The sequence below is a fragment of the Apteryx mantelli genome, chromosome 1 (genome assembly GCF_036417845.1).
Source record: "Apteryx mantelli isolate bAptMan1 chromosome 1, bAptMan1.hap1, whole genome shotgun sequence".
Lineage (NCBI taxonomy): Eukaryota > Metazoa > Chordata > Aves > Apterygiformes > Apterygidae > Apteryx > Apteryx mantelli.
The window spans coordinates 67,989,573-68,007,242 of record NC_089978.1 but is presented as its reverse complement, the minus strand read 5'-3'; the positions used below and the strand labels follow the sequence as shown (position 1 = coordinate 68,007,242).

Genomic DNA, 17,670 nt, shown 5'->3' with positions numbered 1-17,670 from the left:
ACAACTGCTGTAAAATATTTACCATTATACACAAAAATCCACAAGCTTGCACTTTATTTTTATTTCCTACAGATATTTTATTGCTCAAAGATTACAGTTCTTAAGAGTTACAGTTTCTTAACCAACAGCAGAGAATCATTTGCTGGTCTAACCAATGTCAGTAACATGAAGAATTAAAGACTAATTACAGAATCACAGAATAGCTGAGGTTGGAAGGGACCTCTGGAGATCATCTAGTCCAACACCCCTGCTCAAGCAGGGTCACCTAGAGCACATTGCACAGGATCGCGTCCATGCGGGTTTTGAATATCTCCAGAGAAGGAGACTCCACCACCTCTCTGGGCAACCTGTTCCAGTGCTCTGTCACCCTCACAGTGAAAAAGTTTTTCCTCATGTTCAGATGGAAGCGTCTGTGTTTCAGGTTGTGCCCGTTGCCTCGCGTCCTGTCACTCGGCACCACTGAAAAGAGTCTGGTCCCATCCTCTCGACACCCTCCCTTCAGATACTTGTACACGTTGATAAGATCTCCTCTCAGCCTTCTCTTCTCCAAGCTAAACAGGCCAAGCTCTCTCAGCCTTTCCTCATAAGAGAGATGCTCCAGTCCCCTAATCATCTTCGTAGCCCTTCACTGGACTTGCTGCAGTAGTGCCACATCCCTCTTGTACTGGGGAGCCCAGAACTGGACACAGTACTCCAGATGCGGCCTCACCAGGGCTGAGTAGAGGGGGAGAATCACCTCCCTCGACCTGCTGGCAACACTCTGCCTAATGCACCCCAGGATACCATTGGCCTTCTTGGCCACAAGGGCACATTGCTGCCTCATGCTTAATTTGGTGTCCACCAGCACTCCCAGGTCCTTCTCCGCAGAGCTGCTTTCCAGCAGGTCAACCCCCAATCTGTACTGGTGCAGGGGGTTATTCCTCCCTAGGTGCAGGACCCTGCACTTGCCTTTGCTGAACTTCATGAGGTTCCTCTCCGCCCAGCTCTCCAGCCTGTCCAGCTCTCTCTGAATGGCAGCACAGCCCTCTGGCATATCAGCTACTCCTCCCAGTTTTGTATCGTCAGCAAACTTGCTGAGGGTGCACTCTGTCCCTTCATCCAGGTCACTGATGAAGAAGTTGAACAAGACTGGACCCAGTACTGACCCCTGGGGGACACCGCTAGCTACAGGCCTCCAACTAGACTCTGTGCCACTGATCACAACTCTCTGAGCTCTGCCATTCAGCCACTTCTCAATCCACATCTCTGTCCACTCATCTAACCCACCCTTCCTGAGCTTGTCTATGAGGATGCTATGGGAGACAGTGTCGAAAGCCTTGCTGAAGTCAAGGTAGACAACATCCACTGCTCCCCCCTCATCTACCCAGCCAGACATTCCATCATAGAAGGCTATCAGGTTGGTTAGGCATGATTTCCCCTTGGTGAAGCCATGCTGACTACTCCTGATCACCTGCTTGTCCTCCACATGCTTGGAGATGGCCTCCAGGATGAGCTGCTCCATCACCTTTCCAGGGATGGAGGTGAGGCTGACTGGCCTGTAGTTCCCTGGGTCCTCCTTCTTGCCCTTTTTGCAGACTGGAGTGACATTGGCTTTCTTCCAGTCTTCAGGCACCTCTCCTGTCCTCCATGACCTTCCAAAGATGATGGAGAGTGGCTTAGCAATAATGTCCGCCAGCTCCCTCAGCACTCGTGGGTGCATCCCATCAGGGCCCATGGATTTGTGGGTGTCAAGTTTGCTTAAATGATCTCTAACCCGATCCTCCTCCACCAAGGGAAAGTCTTCCTTCCTCCAGACTTTCTCTCTTGCCTCCAGGATCTGGGGTTCCTGAGGGCTGGCCTGAGCAGTAAAGACTGAAGCAAAGAAGGCATTCAGTAACTCTGCCTTCTCTGTATCCTTCGTCACCAGGGCACCCACCCCATTCAGCAAAGGGCCCACATTTTCCCTAGTCTTCCTCTTGCTGCTGATGTATTTGAAGAAGCCCTTCTTGTTGTCCTTGACATCTCTAGCCAGATTTAATTCCAAACGGGCCTTAGCCTTCCTCGTCGCATCCCTGCATACTCTGACAACATTCCTATATTCCTCCCAAGTGGCCTGTCCCCCTTTCCACTTTCTGTGTACTTCCTTCTTCTGTTTGACTTTATCCAGGAGCTCTCTATTCATCCATGCAGGTCTCCTTTGCTTGACTTCTTGCTCATTGGGATGGACCATTCTTGAGCTTGGAGGAAGTGATCTTTGAATATCAACAAGCTTTCTTGGACCCTCTTTCCCTTTAGGATTCTATCCTATGGGATTCCTCCAAGTAGGTCCCTGAACAGGCCAAAGTCTGCTCTCCTAAACTCCAGGGTTGTGATCCTACTTAGTGCCCTGCCTCCTCCTCGCAGGATCCTGAACTCCACCATCTCATGGTCACTGCAGCCAAGGCTGCCCCCGACCTTCACATCTTCCACCAGCCCTTCTATGTTTGTTAGTACAAGGTCCAGCAGCACACCTCTCCTTGTTGGATCCTCCACCACCTGTGTCAAGAAGTTGTCACCAATGCTCTGCAGGAACATCCGGGACTGTTTGTGCCTAGCTGTGTTGTCTTTCCAGCAGAAATCGGGGTGGTTGAAGTCCCCCATGAGAACCAGGGCCTGGGATCGTGAGGCTACTTCAAGCTGTCTGTAGAAAGCCTCATCGACTTCCTCTTCCTGATCAGGTGGCCTGTAGTAAACACCCACAACAGTGTCACCCACGCTAGCCTGCCCCTTAATCCTTACCCATAAGCTCTCGACTCGCTCTTCATCCACCCCTAGGCACAGCTCAATACATTCCAGTTGCTCTCTCACATGAAGTGCAACTCCACCACCTTGCCTTCCTGGCCTGTCTTTCCTAAAAAGCACGTAGCCATCCATGACAGCACTCCAGTCATGCGAGCTATCCCACCATGTCTCTGTAATGGCAATGAGATCATGGCCCTGTGACCGCACACATATCTCTAGTTCTTCCTGTTTGTTCCCCATGCTGCGTGCATTGGTGTACAGGCATTTCAGGGAGGTGATCGAGCATGCAGGTTTCCCAGGAGGGGTAAAAGAGGATCCTCCATAGCCACATCCCATGCGCACTTCCCTGGCTGCATTCACCTGCTGGAGGTGTCCTGACTTGAGCAGTCTTTTGCCAACTACCCTGGCACTATAACTCTCCCCTTCCCCCGTCTTTCCTAGTTTAAAGCCCTCCTTACCAGGTCGGCCAACCTGTTGGCAAAGACCCGCGTGCCCCGCCTCGTGAGGTGGATCCCATCTCTTGCCATCAGTTGTCGATCTTCAAACAGGGTCCCATGGTCGTAGAAACCAAAACCCTGTTGCCAACACCAGCGGCGCAGCCAGTCGTTAACCTGGAAAGTCTGTCTCCTCCTCCTCTCATCCATCCCCCTCACTGGCAGGACTGAGGAGAAGATGACCTGGGCTCCCAGACCCTTGACCACCATCCCCAGAGCTCTGAAATCCTGCTTGATGGTCTCCAGTTTGCCCTTGGTGTCATTGGCGCCCACATGGAAGAGCAGTGGGTAATAGTCCGAAGAATGAACGAGCCTAGGCAGTCTTTGCATGACATCTCTCACACGAGCCCCCGGCAGGCCACAAACCTCTCTAGACATGAGGTCAGGTCGGCAGATAGATTCCATCCGTACCCTGCAGCAGGGAGTCCCCCACAACAATCACCCACCGCTTTTTCCAGGCGTTCCGGCAGGGCACAGGGTCTGTTGTCCCAGGTACTTCCCTGGCAGCCATGTCCATCTCCTCCTCATCCTGGAGGGCACTAAACCTGTTCTTCAGCTTCAGGTCTTCAGCAGGAGTAGGAGCCTTTCTCCTCCCACGAGCAGTGACCAGTTTCCAGCCTTCTTCTACAATGTTATGATGTACCGTTTCACACGGCACAGAGCCCTCTGGCAACTCCAGTGCTGCGGGGGGTTGGGACTCCCGAAGCTGCACAGTCTCCGAGAATACCCTGTCTATCACTTGCTCTGCTTCTCGGATGCTGCGCAGCCTACTGACCTCCTCCCGTAACTCCCTTACCTGACGACACAGCTCGTCAACAGCAGCACACCTCCTGCAGGAGAGCTGGCTGCCAGCCCAGGCCTCCCGGAGAGGCCCCAAGCACTCCCTGCAGCCTGAGACCTGTAGAGCCGCATCTACTGTCAGAGGGTCAGTCTGGGTCCCAGCCTCTGACACAGCAACTCCAACAGTCACTGGGGAACGCGCTGTGCGGCGTGTCACGACCATACTTGAGGAAACGTACACCACAGGGAACAGAAACGAAGGTCCCTTCGCGCGTCCCTTCGTGCGCCCTTCTGCGCGAACTGCTGCGTCTGTTCGCTGCCTCTGGGAGCTGCGCTCTAGGCCTGGCTCTTATATAGGCCTCTCCCTAACACTGCCTAAGAGGGTGCTTGACCACCCTAATCAAGGGCCACTGGGATCAAAGGCCCCAACTCCCTCTGGTCAGGGGCAACCAAGAGAGCTCGTTAGCAGCAGCCACTCCTAGCTAGAGCTTTTCCCACGAGCTTTTCCCAGGAGAAGTCAAGGCCTCCTGCAGTTGTCCTTGCCTAGCTTCCCCTTTCCTGTTCACAGCAATCACCTGCTAGTTCCTCGGGGGTCCTCAGGAAGCCCACAACTTCCAACAAGATCCTCAAGTTCTAGTCAGAGCCCAAACACTGCTGCGTCTGTTCGCTGCCTCTGTTAGCTGCGCTAATTGTGTATCTTGACACCAGTGTAACATACTAAATTACGATATTAGTTTCTTGACTTCATATTGTATACTCAAGAAATTCATTCCAACACAATCTGATGATTTCTATCGTTTTTCTTTCCACATAGGGTTTGAGCTGACATATTGCATTTACTTGTCACTTGTTATTTCCTGTCCTCAGGGGGATAAGAGAGAAAAGAATCACACAGTGCGAACTACACATTATTCAATACATCTGTGATTTACCAATTATGTAGTACCAGTATTACACTGTGACTGTACTTTCATTAAAGTTACATTCCTTGTTCTTCTGAGCTAGACAGCACATAGGCCTCTTGGAGGGATTCAGTGTTTTGTTAAAAGCTTTATATCTGGCTCAAACACAAAAAAAGATCAGAATAACCTGAATTAAAGTTGCACTTCAACAACCAAAAAAAAAAAAACAACACCACTTTTCCACCATCAACGGAATTTCTTTCACTGTTCTAGGTCTATAAATACCTTAAAAAAAAAAAAAAAAAAAAAAGGCATTCACTTTTTCTCTGACTAGAAGCAAGCATATTCTTCATGGGGCGCTTAAGGAAGTCAATCTACACAATTTTCAAGGCTTTCTTGAAAAAATAACCAAACACGACTGTTTCACTCTTCTTGGCTCCTATGTTGCAGAAATTTGCTTAGTTATTTTAAAACTTTAACCTGTTCAAAGTTAACCTGTGGTAGAACACAAGCTTGAAAAAGAGTGAGCAAAGCAACCCTCTAGTCTGGCTTGCAGAACAAACTACAATTTTCACAAATTTAAGACTTTTGTCTATTAAACCATCTTTTCACATATTTTGTTTTACATTTTTAGATCACCCTGGTATGGAGAATGATTCTCACCCCCTTAACCTTATACTCTAAAGGCCTGGAGGCTTATAACGCAAGGTTCTTCATAAGACAGCATTGTTTAATTTCAGAAAACTTACTGCCTGTGTAAGCATTGCTGCAAAATACAATCAAAAGAATTGTTTTCCCCATTCTAACTTCTAATCCTTTCACATGGCACCAAGCTTACACACAAGTCTTTCAAGCATCTAAAAACTGAAAATGTAAACAAAATTTCTTCTGCATTGGGTTTGGTGTTCAAATTCTTATCAAAGTCATTTTTGTGGCATGTTACATAAAGATAGAACAACCACCAAGATAACAGACCAGAGACAGCATGTCATTCCCTCCCCCCCACCCCGAGTACTTCATGTGGAAGCTTGCATTATAAAGGAGCATTTAAAAGAACAATTTTGCTGTTTATTCATATTTTAGTTAACATTTTGCTCCAACCGGGGTGGGAAATATGTTGTGTTTGAAGGTAGGAACACTGGACATTTTTTATAGCAATAGCCAAAAAAACTGCCTGAAAGGATGACTGAGAATCAGTATTTACAACCAATTCACGTATCAACCTATGGCAACTCATTTCTCATTATAACAAGCTCACTATTAATCTAGTCAATGTTCAGCAGACATGTTAAAAAGTGAAGTGCCACTACGATATCCAAAAGTGAAAGAGTTAAGAAAAGTTTGTTTTTAAGTGATAAATTATTTGAGCAGTTTTACTTTCATGATCCCAAAATGAGAGTTCTATAAACATAAAGAGAAGCTTCCCAAATCCCTTAAGAGAAATATTTCACTTAACCAACAGAAGCAGCAGCTGAAGATAACAGTAAGTCAACTGTAGGGTATAAAAGTCAAAATTTTGCTTTGACCACACAATGCTGCTTTTCTTCATAGTATTTAAAACTATCTTAGCCAACACAAGCATATATTATTTTCTTCTTTTTCTCCCATTGTTACTTCCTGAATCCAATCATTTGCAATGAGTCTACCAACAGATCAAAGTGCTGAGACATGAGAACTGGAACTTTGTTCAAAACAGATTCTGTAAACACCTGCCTTTGGTTGTTGTTTTCCCAAAAATATAATTCTTCTTCCATTCAGTTGTTTAGAGAAGGTTCACAAAGGAACCGATAGTATTTTGCAAAAGAGAAGAAAACTGCACACTCAGAAGAAAGTCTGATCTCTCAGGCTGTACAGAAATAGAAGGACAAACATTTCCAGGCTATGTTCTGTGAAACCCATATACAATTAGCTATGCTTTGTAACCATATGCATCTGTTTTGACAATGTCTTTAGAAGCAGTAAGGGCAAGTTAACATCTTTCACACAGCCACCAAGCTTCAAACAGTCAAACTGCATCAATCTCTTCTCAGCTACTCAGTACTTGGGTCTCAGCAGAAAGACAGCATAGCTTGACCATGTGGATTTCTCACAGATACATACCATTTTCCAATCCAAATGTTTTATTTTAACACAAGTTGATGTTTTATTTTAACACAACTCACTTTGTTCTACATCATACACTTTCTCTGTCAGCTATGTACGAAAGCCACATTTGACAGAAAACTCACCTGAAGAACTTCACTACAAATAAGGTATAGAGGTATAGTACAGAAACTCTGTGATAAATTTAAACCATAGCAGCGTAAATGCAACATTTGTTTGAGTATACAGCCTCTTTCACCAATACATCTATGGTACAACAGCTATCCCACACAGAAAGTATTTCATGGACATGCAGTCTATATGTACCACCTCCTATGCCAAATTGTAACAGATGGCAGGTGTTTACAATCCAGATCAGTGAAGTTCAGATATGCTGAACAGCAGGGCTTCCCAAACTTGGCTTGCTCAGGTACCATCAACATCATTTTGTTGCCAATGATTTTTGGTTAAAATTAGAAAGAATTTCCGTTTATAAGGCAAAGACCTAATTAATTACTGTTGTGGATGAGGAATAAATGGGAGGGGTGATTTATTTCTGACATGGATAGTGTTCAATGTACTAATTGGGGAACAAGGCAAGAAATCCTACTGAGTGACAAGCCAGGAATGCATCAGATTTCATGACACACCAACTTGTTAAAAGCAGAGTGCATTTGGACTGGGCAAAAGAAGTTTAGTATTTCACAGCCTCCTATTTGTTATAACATGTAGCTATGTAAGCACAAAATTAGAGAATAGTAATGTAAATAAAGCAAACATGGTTTAATATTAATTAATTATTAATCAGCAGAATTTAGTAACTTAAGATTATTGTGGGGCTGTGTACGCCATGTAGAGGTAGTTAAGTATTCAAATTACTCATGAGAAAGAAAAAGAGGGTGTTCGCAATGGCTTTTTGGAGATATTCCAAGGGGACATTACATCTTATTGTCTGTTCCTTGTGTTGCTGGCATAGTGGGGTTTCAACAGAAGACAGGCACTCTTGTAGTTAAGTCTAACTCTCTTCCAGTAGAGTTAGCTAACTCACTAGACTCCTTGATTTAGTGAACATCTTTCCCTCTAATAATTTAATCCCTTCATTTGTGACTGTTCAAAGGGATGAAAAAGGTAACAAACTAAGAATAGTTTTCACCGAACATTTGCAACTGACAACAGTTTCAGAGATGCACAGACACACGCTCAAAATTCCACACAAGCACCCCAAGTCCCTGCTTGCTCCACCACCTTCTCCCCTCACCAGCTATCCGCTGCCTTCCCAAGACTGAGACAACAACGGCTCCGTGCTCCATCCCCCCAAAAAACAGGGCCCTGTACTCATTCCACCAAAACAAATTCCAATCTCATGCCCAAAATCTCCCTCACTCTTCCATGACACCTCCTGACTTTCTTTTGGACAAGACCTCAGTCACATATCCTCATCTCCTACACACCTCAACTTCAAAAATCTCATCTTGCTTCTAATGTTTATCACACATTCTCATTCCCAGACCAAGTCTTGATCCCTGCACTTCTAAGACACGCACCTCACCGATTTCATACTTCTTACCTAAACCTAAGCCTTAGCCTTGCTCACACAAAAGAGCAAAAGCCTAAATAGACTTCAAAGTGAACTTCTACTGCACTGTAAACTGGGCAACCCCCACTCTAATCTTTTGTTAATCTCACCTCCACTGTTGACTGTGATTTATTCTGACTGGTACAAGATGTAATTAAGTCCAAGGGATATCTAGTTTGGTTGCTGGCATATGCTGCTGCCTTCCTCCAAGGGGGCAGTAGGGAATTTTTTTCCTCCAACAACTCTTACAGAACAAGGTATTAGCATTAATGTGTTTCCTTAAATTTCAAGAAAATAAAATCTTGCAACCACAACTGGACAAGATTCTGAGAATTCTGAAAGCACCACCACAAAGTTTGTTTTAATGGGTTAAAAATAATCAGGAGCTGTGATTTTGTTCTGAAGGCAACTGTTTAAAGTCAGACACAGCTTCGTGTGCTCCATCAGATTGCATGCCTGATGCAGGTTGTTAAACATTCCTGCAGAAAGGACAGAAACCTCTGTAAAACTCAACTGGAGCTCAAAAAAGAAAAAAAAAAAAAAAGATGAAAGCAAAAATGCAACAACAACAAAAAAAAAAACACAGGGATTCAGGCAGGATTCCTGATTGTATAACTGTCTTGGAAACTGAAGAAAGTGACTACATAATCACAAGATTTTAATATGCATCTAAAATACAACCTACTTAATTATCATCACCCCAAAACTGCAAGCAATGAAAAGGGTATAAAAATGAGAGGAATCTGTTCTTATTTTCAGTTGTTCTTGCATTAACCTTTGCTTTATTTTAAAGACTATGCTAAAAAAAAATTTTCTTTTAAAAATAGAAATAGATGGAAAAAACACTCTCCCGTTTCTTTTTCAATGCATGAACAGTGAAGAAGTACACAGGAGGAACAGTAAGTCCTTTCCCAAGTCTCCCCATTGTTTTTCCTTTTTTCAAGCCATTCAATGTATTTTTCCTTTTTTGTTGTCTTCCTCTTCACGTTCTGTCCAAGCCTCCTTCCCTCTCCACTGAAACATGACATGAAATCACAGCTGTTTATCATACTCTAAGCAAAGCACAGTGAAACATAATTCGGTCTAACATATTACTCTAAAGCTCTGACAGCAAAGTTTAGCAGCCCTGCACTACTTCAACACATTTAGAGTTAAACCAGAAATGTCCCCATAACAGTCTACTGGACTTCCATTTGTTGCAAAATTTCATTAACAGTTAAAAGACAATTGCAAAAAAACAAAGTCATTCCTTCAAATTTAGAGCAGAAATTCTATACCTTCCTTCATCTTCTGAACAGGACCTCTGTCGGAGCCCAAATACTTGCAAAAACATTAAATTTATTTTGTCCAACCTATCACTCCACATATGGTGCTAACCCCTCATCTGGAAATCATTAACTTTGGAGGAACAGCATTACCTTATTTTTAAAATAACTAGAAATTCCCTATTGTAAGCCACCTTCTTGAAAAATGTAGAAGTTCTGATTTCAATTGCTGTTTACTATTTAAAAAAAAAAAAAAAACTTTCCACCAAGCTCTTCATTTTTTGAGCAGAAAAATCGAAGTTAAGGAAAAAATGAACAGGAAATCAACAAAACAGAGAAAGTAATTTTCACTATCTTTTTCCTTTTAATAGTCAAGACCCCGTATCTACATTATCTTCTTACCAGCAAGACACTGATCTAGATGCTAGAACAGTGGGCTTTTCATGAAAATCAGGATGCCAAATTTAACTTTGACAGGAGGGTAAAAAGATTTTGGACAAATGCAACTCTTACAGTTGGTTGCCTCACTTTGAAAAGACCTCTCTTTCATCTTTGCGGCAAAAGATGACGACAGAAATTGCCTGCCAACCATGAACCAAATGGAAACTGATGAAAATCCATTCTATTGCTCTTGTAAACAGCTCTTCCAACTTCACTGCTGCCTAAAGTTTTTTGCCAAGCTACAGCAAAATGAAGGCTATTCTCCTCCATCTCCTGCTATTAAGCACAATAGAGTTCTCTGCAAGATCCAGAATAAGCAGACTAATAAACAGCAGTTCAGTCACACACATGCACCACATTAGCTGGCAGCGGTTCTGGTTTTTGGTTTTTCAGCCACCACTAGTTAAAGTTCTCTGCATAATGTTCTAAATGAGAAGCACAGTAGATTCATTTAATCAGAATTATTTAAACATCTGATTTTAAGCACATTTTGACTCAACACACTGAATATCTAGGTTTAAGTAAACACTTTTAATCTTATCTTGCATTTGTATATTTTTCATATTCTCTTCTTAAAAGAAGGGATGTCTTCATTAGAAAAAGCTATTAAACCATGATCTCCCATTACATACAGATTTTGATATAATTGTGATGGTTTCCACTAGTAATAAGTATATATTGGTACTGTGTTTTTAACACACCAATTCAAATCTAAAAAATAAAATAAAATTAGAAATAAGTGATACTCCCATCTTTCTGGCAACTACATTAAACATGACCCATGCTAAAGTGACCTGTGCTAAAAACCATCTGTCATATTATTCATAGAATTATCTGCCATATTATACTTTTATTTTTGATATCTGCAATATTAGAACATATCACATATCATACTACTGATGCAATCTCATATTGAGCTGAGCTAATTTTTCAGCTGCTGTGTAACAGTTGGTTTTTCCAGGCAATATAGAAGATCTTGATTTTGTTCCAACAGGAAATTTAATTTTTCACAAAACAAATTTTTCTAGACAGTTCTAAATTATACTAGCAGCTGTAACAAAGACCATAACGGTCAATTAATTACAAAGTTAGTAAAAAATATATATATATAAAAATAGTTATGGAGAGCACCTTGGTCTTTGTTGAGCTTTTTGGCTTCCTATAATAGGACTGATCAAACTGGTTTCAGAGAAAATAAAACAAGCAAAAAAATATATATTGTCACAATATAGTTTCCATTAACATTTCACACCACTTCAGTTTAACTTGTAGGCAAAAAGTTCACTGTTATAAAAAAAAGGGCTTGTATCTTTGATATTTTCTTAAAGCAAGTACTAATACACTACATCACACTTTGTCTTTGACAGTAACCTCCCAAAACTGAAGTAGGACACTCAAATTTGGCCTTGGTGCCAACTGGAACAGCTGCTCTTGCAGGTGACTGAACACAATCCGTACTAAAATCCATGTATCATTCTCTTCTGTGTTTACTAAGACTGTTATATTACAGACTGTCAATATTAATGCATATAATAGTATAATATTGTGTCTTATAATAGCGTATTATATTACTGATGCAACAGCATATCAAGCTAAAGCAAAAAAGGATCTGATGATCTTTAGAGAAATTTAATTGGTTTTAATCCACACTAACTGCCACAGCCATCAAATCTAAAAAGTAAGAGCTCTCTGGCAACAGTGGCAGAAAATGAAAGTCAGACCTTGGAGAATACTATTCCCCCAGAAGAAACATTTCCCTTCCTATTCTAGCTACACTTCTCAAATTTTGCAACAGCAAAGTACTTCATTAAAAAAAAAAGTTAATTTTAAAGACTAATCAATCTCTTATGTCTTCTAAAGCAGGAAACTCCCAGTAGAATTTTGTTTCTCCAAGGAATTTCACTTACATGCCTTTTGACTGTTGTCCAGTGAGAAATTAAGAGTCCAGCTGCAAAGCACAGAGTTTCAGGTCTAACTCCAAGCAATAAATTGCAGTCAGCCTGATTAATTTATATAAATTAGTTTGTCTTTCTTCAAACTTCTCCTGGCTATTATGCTTATCTTTTCAGTTCCTGATGACAGTCTTTTGCACCCTGATAAAGCCCTTATATAGTCACCAGACAAAAAAGTACACAGTAGGAAATCAGCATACTCAGTAGACATAGAACTTAAATGATGAGATTTATACCCATAAAGAGATTTCATGAGCAACTAGATCATGCCAATCAACCAGTAGCTAAAACAGTCAATCACACAGAAGAAAGAAAATTCTTCAGTGCCCAAAACCCATGTACTTCATAGAAGACATCTGCTTTTCAATACATTAAAAAGCAGCAATTCAAGATTCATATGCACTTTTTTTTGTTAAATAACAGACACATATCCATACAGACTTCTGTAAAGAGGACCTGTGTAATACCAAAAAAAATTGCTAACCTAATAAGAAAACTGTATTATCTCCAGGAGGCCTGGCTAGTCTTCAGATTCCAGAGAAGGGATGTTCATGATCAGCAGATCCCAAATGATTACAGTGCTCTTATTTCATTTAATCTCATTATTTTGACTAGAGCACGACTGGAAGAAAACAAAGGGAGTATCCTGGCAATTAAAGACTAACTTGTTAGAACTCAAAGAACTCTTGTAGAAAAGAGAATCTATTCATTGAAATTTGTTACAAATTAAGATCTTTACTATTTAGTGGAATTATTACAACCCATTAACTACACAACCCCCCATAACAGAGAAATATTTCATTGCACTTGCACACATCCAGTTGAAAAATCATCCTAAAGTTCAGATGGCCTCCTGTCAAAAGTGTATGTAAACATAAAAAGGGATGCAGAAAAAGAGGTGTTGCATGTAAGAGGAAAAATATGGGAAATCACATGTACAGTCACATTTTTCACCTCGCATAATACAGAAGAAAAACAGGCAGTGCATACTCAGCAGCTGTTATAAAGACTGTTACTTTTTCATCTGCAATCTTCCTCTATTCTACAATAGCTGAAGTAGCATATTTGTAATCTAGAACTCAGCTTCCTGAGACCTACTTCAGAATTTTAGCTATTCATTTATTAGAAAAATATTTCTGTATTTCTTAACAAGCTCATCTTCAATTTGTTTTGTACTACTTATTTACCCCATTAGCCAAAACTTTGGATCAAGATTTTTGACTTTGGAAAGAATAAAGATGAAACTTAGATGAACTAATCTAATCAAATCAAAGGACAAGCCCTGTCATTTTATAGCATTTGCACACAACTGCTACTAAATAAAGCAACCTTAAAGGCTATCTGTCACCTCTGAAGCTGATTTAGCTTGTTTGATGTACAATACTGGAGAAAAACTGGTTTTGGATTGCACATGCATGGGGACAGAGACTTATCTAAGCAGAAGAACAGATGAACTCCACCATGATCATCCATCATCATGCAGCACGTAACTTTACGCCAAGTCACTCAGGATGCTTTTTTTTTTTTTTTTAATCTATAACATAGGTGTAATACTGGATGGCCAGTCCCAACAGAAATTTCAGAGTTTTGAGCGGAAACATGAAAAGTTTATTCAAAGTAATGTATTTATATGCAACATCTGGGGGAAGAGAGGAGACAGAGAAGGCAAGGACTTAGTCTAGTTAACCTATTTCATCCAAAAAAACCATAACCGACTCAAACCATTCTATTTCTCTACATTCTCCTCTTAATTCCATAAATTCAGTATAAAACTAACTCCCTTGGAAAAGGATACAATTTAAAGTGAACACATGTTATCCAAACAATTATAGTAAAAGCTAATCTGAATCCTTCAGAATACAAGTTAGATTAGATTAGATTTCCATCTTCTTTCGCTTCAGTTCTCTTGTGCATTAAAGCAGCGAGCTCATATGCAGACAAGAAATTAAGTAACAGCCTAAATAAAGCATTTACAGCTCTAACACTAATCAACTGTGTGCTTTATTCTCTGTGCAGCTTGGTTCTAAACAGAAGAGACTAGACTGACAATAGCTTTACTTTCAGCTTCAAAAAAGTTCATTTCTTCAGATGACTTTTAAATCAGTATGCTCAAAAACCGTATGTCAGTCTCAACAGCAATGCTACAATCTTCTGTTTGTCAGCTGTTTAGATCAAAGGCATCCTGGATCTGCACCCAAAAGGTCATGATGGAATAGATGTATCTAATTCTTTACCTGTAAGTCTGTCTTCAACCATTTGGAGTCAAACCTAGTTTGAGCAGCCAGACAAAAAGATTCAGAAGACATGTTTCCTTCTCCAGCCTTCTCTCCAGGCTGGCAGAGCAGCCCAACCTGCCACAAAACGAGAAAAATAACAATCTAGCACATGAAATAGATCATACAAGGCTATTTCAGTTCTGACTAGGATGGCTTCCACTTGAACTTTAAAAATTTAGCGTGAATAAGGGTCTCCCTCATTCACATCCCCCAGAACTGCACAGGGAGAGAAACATACATTAAGAGCGCTATTCGAAGCAAAAAAGCTTCCCTTCCCTCTAGCATTCGTGGAAGAAAACCTCCCTTCTGCTGCACCGAGCACCACCACCAGCGGCCTGGCGCTGCCCTCAGCCCCATAAGTGGTGCATGAAATAAATAATTGATCGCAGATTACGCAAGCGGTAGGCCAACATAAAGCGATCACCACGGTCGCCCGCACCCCCTCTCTCCCCACCGCCCCGCGGCAGCAGCGGGTCCCGGGGGCTCCCCCCGCCCCGCCGCACGACCCCCCTCCCCGGAGCATCCCCCCCCCCGCCCTCACGGCCCGCTGTCACCGCCCGTTATGGTTATGAGCCGCTGTTTTAATCCAGCCCGGCGAGCCAGGGGGAAGGGGCAGCAAGGCCCCAGGGGAGGGAGGCGGCCACCGGGGCTTTGCAAGGCGGAGAGAGCCCGGGTGGGGGAGGGGGCGGTTGAATATCCCCCCCCAATAGACACCGTTACAAACAGCGCAGGGGGCTGCGCCGCCCCTCCCCCCTCCCGGTGCTCCCCCCCACCCCGCGCTACCGAGGCTGGGCCTGCTCACGCCCCCCCCCCCCCATCGCGGCCAGCTCCACAGGGCGGGGCGGGCGGGGGGGGGAGCCCTCTCCTTCTCCCTCGCCCCCTCCCCCCACTCGCCGAGCCAGATGGAGGCGCCGAGGCGCGCGCGCGAGGCGGCGGTTGGTAGCGGGGCGCACGCGGGGCTCCCCCGCACTCACCGGCCGTCCGTGGCGGCGGCAGCTCCTCTCCCCTCGCCCGATCTATCGCCGCCCGCTCGGCTCCGGCTAATCCTCGCCCCTCCTCCCCTCTCCCTCCCCCCGCCTCCTCCGCCGGCAACGCCGCTCGCCAACCCCTCTCTCTCTCGACACTGGAAACGGGAGAAACTCGGCCAATTCGCGGCTAAGCCCCCGAAACGCCAGCAAAGCTCTCCGCGAATCAGAAAGGAGGGGGAAGGCGGGACATCCTGTCTCGAGGCCGGCCTCACCATAGAGAGGAGCGGTGCAGTGGGGCTAGAGCGGGTCTGTTGATGAGGGGCCGGGCCGGCGGGAGGGCGGCGGAGGCCGGACGGGCGGTGATAGGCCCGGCCCGGCGGCAGCCGGGGCCCCTCCAACCAGACTGGGGCGGGGGGTAGGTGCGACGTCCGGCCCCAGGCAGTGCCGGGCCGGTTACCAGCGCAGCCCCAAAGGCGTGCGCGACGGTGTCGCAGCAATAACGCAACGTCCTCGGCTGGAGATGTTCATCTACCTTACAGACACATCCTAGGCCAGAATAAAAGTCTAATTTTAGGTAGGGTGCAGAGAGGGAACTAAAGAGTTTTTTGGGTTTTTTTATCATTTTGGGGGTCAACACTGCAAGCTGTAGGCTTTAGTGTTATGTTCGTTTATAGAAAATTTAAGCTTTTTAACGAATACTTTGGAATGGACAGGTCAATAGTAGTTCAATGGCAAACAAAATGGCAGAAATAGCCTGAAAGAGTAGAGGCTGGAAATAGGACAATCAGGCCACTATACACAAGAGAAGAAGGGATGCTGAAAAGAAAGCAGAAGGTTACTAATATCAGGAAATGAAGGGAGTCTGCAGACAATTGTAGCTTTTGCTACCCCTTTTTGTAGGGTTGCCTAAGTGAGAAAGTCCATTGAATCAAACGTGTTTCAAAGTAAGTTTGTTAGAGATGACAAAATTTATCAGGAGTATGAAATGCAGGCTAATCAAAATTAAGTAGAGAGGTATGAGCAAGGCAGGGCAAATGGGATCGTGATTGGCTTAGGCTGACAAGGAACAAGAGACTGAATGGTTTGTCAATAAAATAGCACATGGTCTGAGTTCTATTACAGTCATTTAGGCAAAGGAACAATAGTTCAATTTTTCTTTAATGTAAAAGCATTATAATAATTATTACTAGTAAAACTCAATGAATTTGATTCTCCACTGTTCATTCTCAACCAAAATAAAAAAAGGTTACCATGACCCTTTGCCTGCCACTCACCACGGACCTCTCTTGGATCCAGGTAGGGTAGTCATCTTAAGGTAAAATACAGTGCAAGATGTCCTAAGTGCATGAAAATTTAAGCAAAAAGGTAGAAATAGCTCATTTTCTGAAGTTACAAACTTCAGAAAGTTCTTCAAAACATGAACCTTCAAAAACAGAAGTAGCCTACCTTAAAAAATCCACCCAATGCCTGCATGAAGTCAAGAGCTTTATTTTAGACATACAGTTTTGAAAGTTTTGTCATGCATGTATGTCGTGCCTGCCGTCGTGCCTACTCTGACTAGTCCACAACTGAGCAAGAGCTGGTAGGTCAGGATAGGAGATTTTTTGTCTCTTCTTCCCTGGTAGACTGGAAATATAGGAAAATGGTCCTATTGTAGTATTCTGAGGAGGAATAAAAATAGTTTTGCAATGTATAGAGACCAACACAAAAGGAATTAGTAAAACTTAGTTGAAACCACAGCGCCTACTGAGTGTTCAAATGATTTGCAAGTCACATCTCAATGAGATAGTCTTTGTGTACATTTTTTATTTGGCTCTCCAAGAAGATGATCTTTACATTGAAAACTTGCATTTCATTCAGAAACATTTCTTACTTTTATTAAATACCAAATGGCAATAGCAGGAGGCCCTCGCTGGTACTTTTGAGGTGAATGATTTCAAGATTGCATATCTAGCTAACTAGTTAAATTGAATCACTGGCCCAGTTAGCAGGAACTCACTGCCTTCAACAAAATCAAAACATATTTGGATGCACTAACCATGCAAATTCAACAGCTAGAGATACTTGTGGAGAAAATGATGGATAAGTTTTATTTGCATTTGAAATTCAGTATAATAGTCTGGGGCAATCTCAAACAGCATTCTCACAAAATATGCACCCACCAAATTTTCACA

General features: G+C 43.0%; 1 protein-coding gene across 4 annotated transcripts in view; it reads right to left on the bottom strand.

Moving 5' to 3' along the window:
* Window positions 1-15,578, bottom strand: part of HERC2 (HECT and RLD domain containing E3 ubiquitin protein ligase 2) — a 124,025-nt gene extending 108,447 nt beyond the window's left edge. For all 4 annotated transcript variants that reach the window (XM_067294214.1, XM_067294230.1, XM_067294221.1 and 1 more), the window contains exons 1-2: window positions 15,503-15,578; window positions 14,487-14,603 (exon numbers count right to left, since the gene is read on the bottom strand). In XM_067294214.1, coding sequence (XP_067150315.1) covers window positions 14,487-14,558 — 72 coding nt within the window. In that variant the 5' untranslated portion in view covers window positions 14,559-14,603; window positions 15,503-15,578. The remainder of the gene's footprint in view (window positions 1-14,486; window positions 14,604-15,502) is intronic.
* Window positions 15,579-17,670: the final 2,092 nt, after the last annotated feature.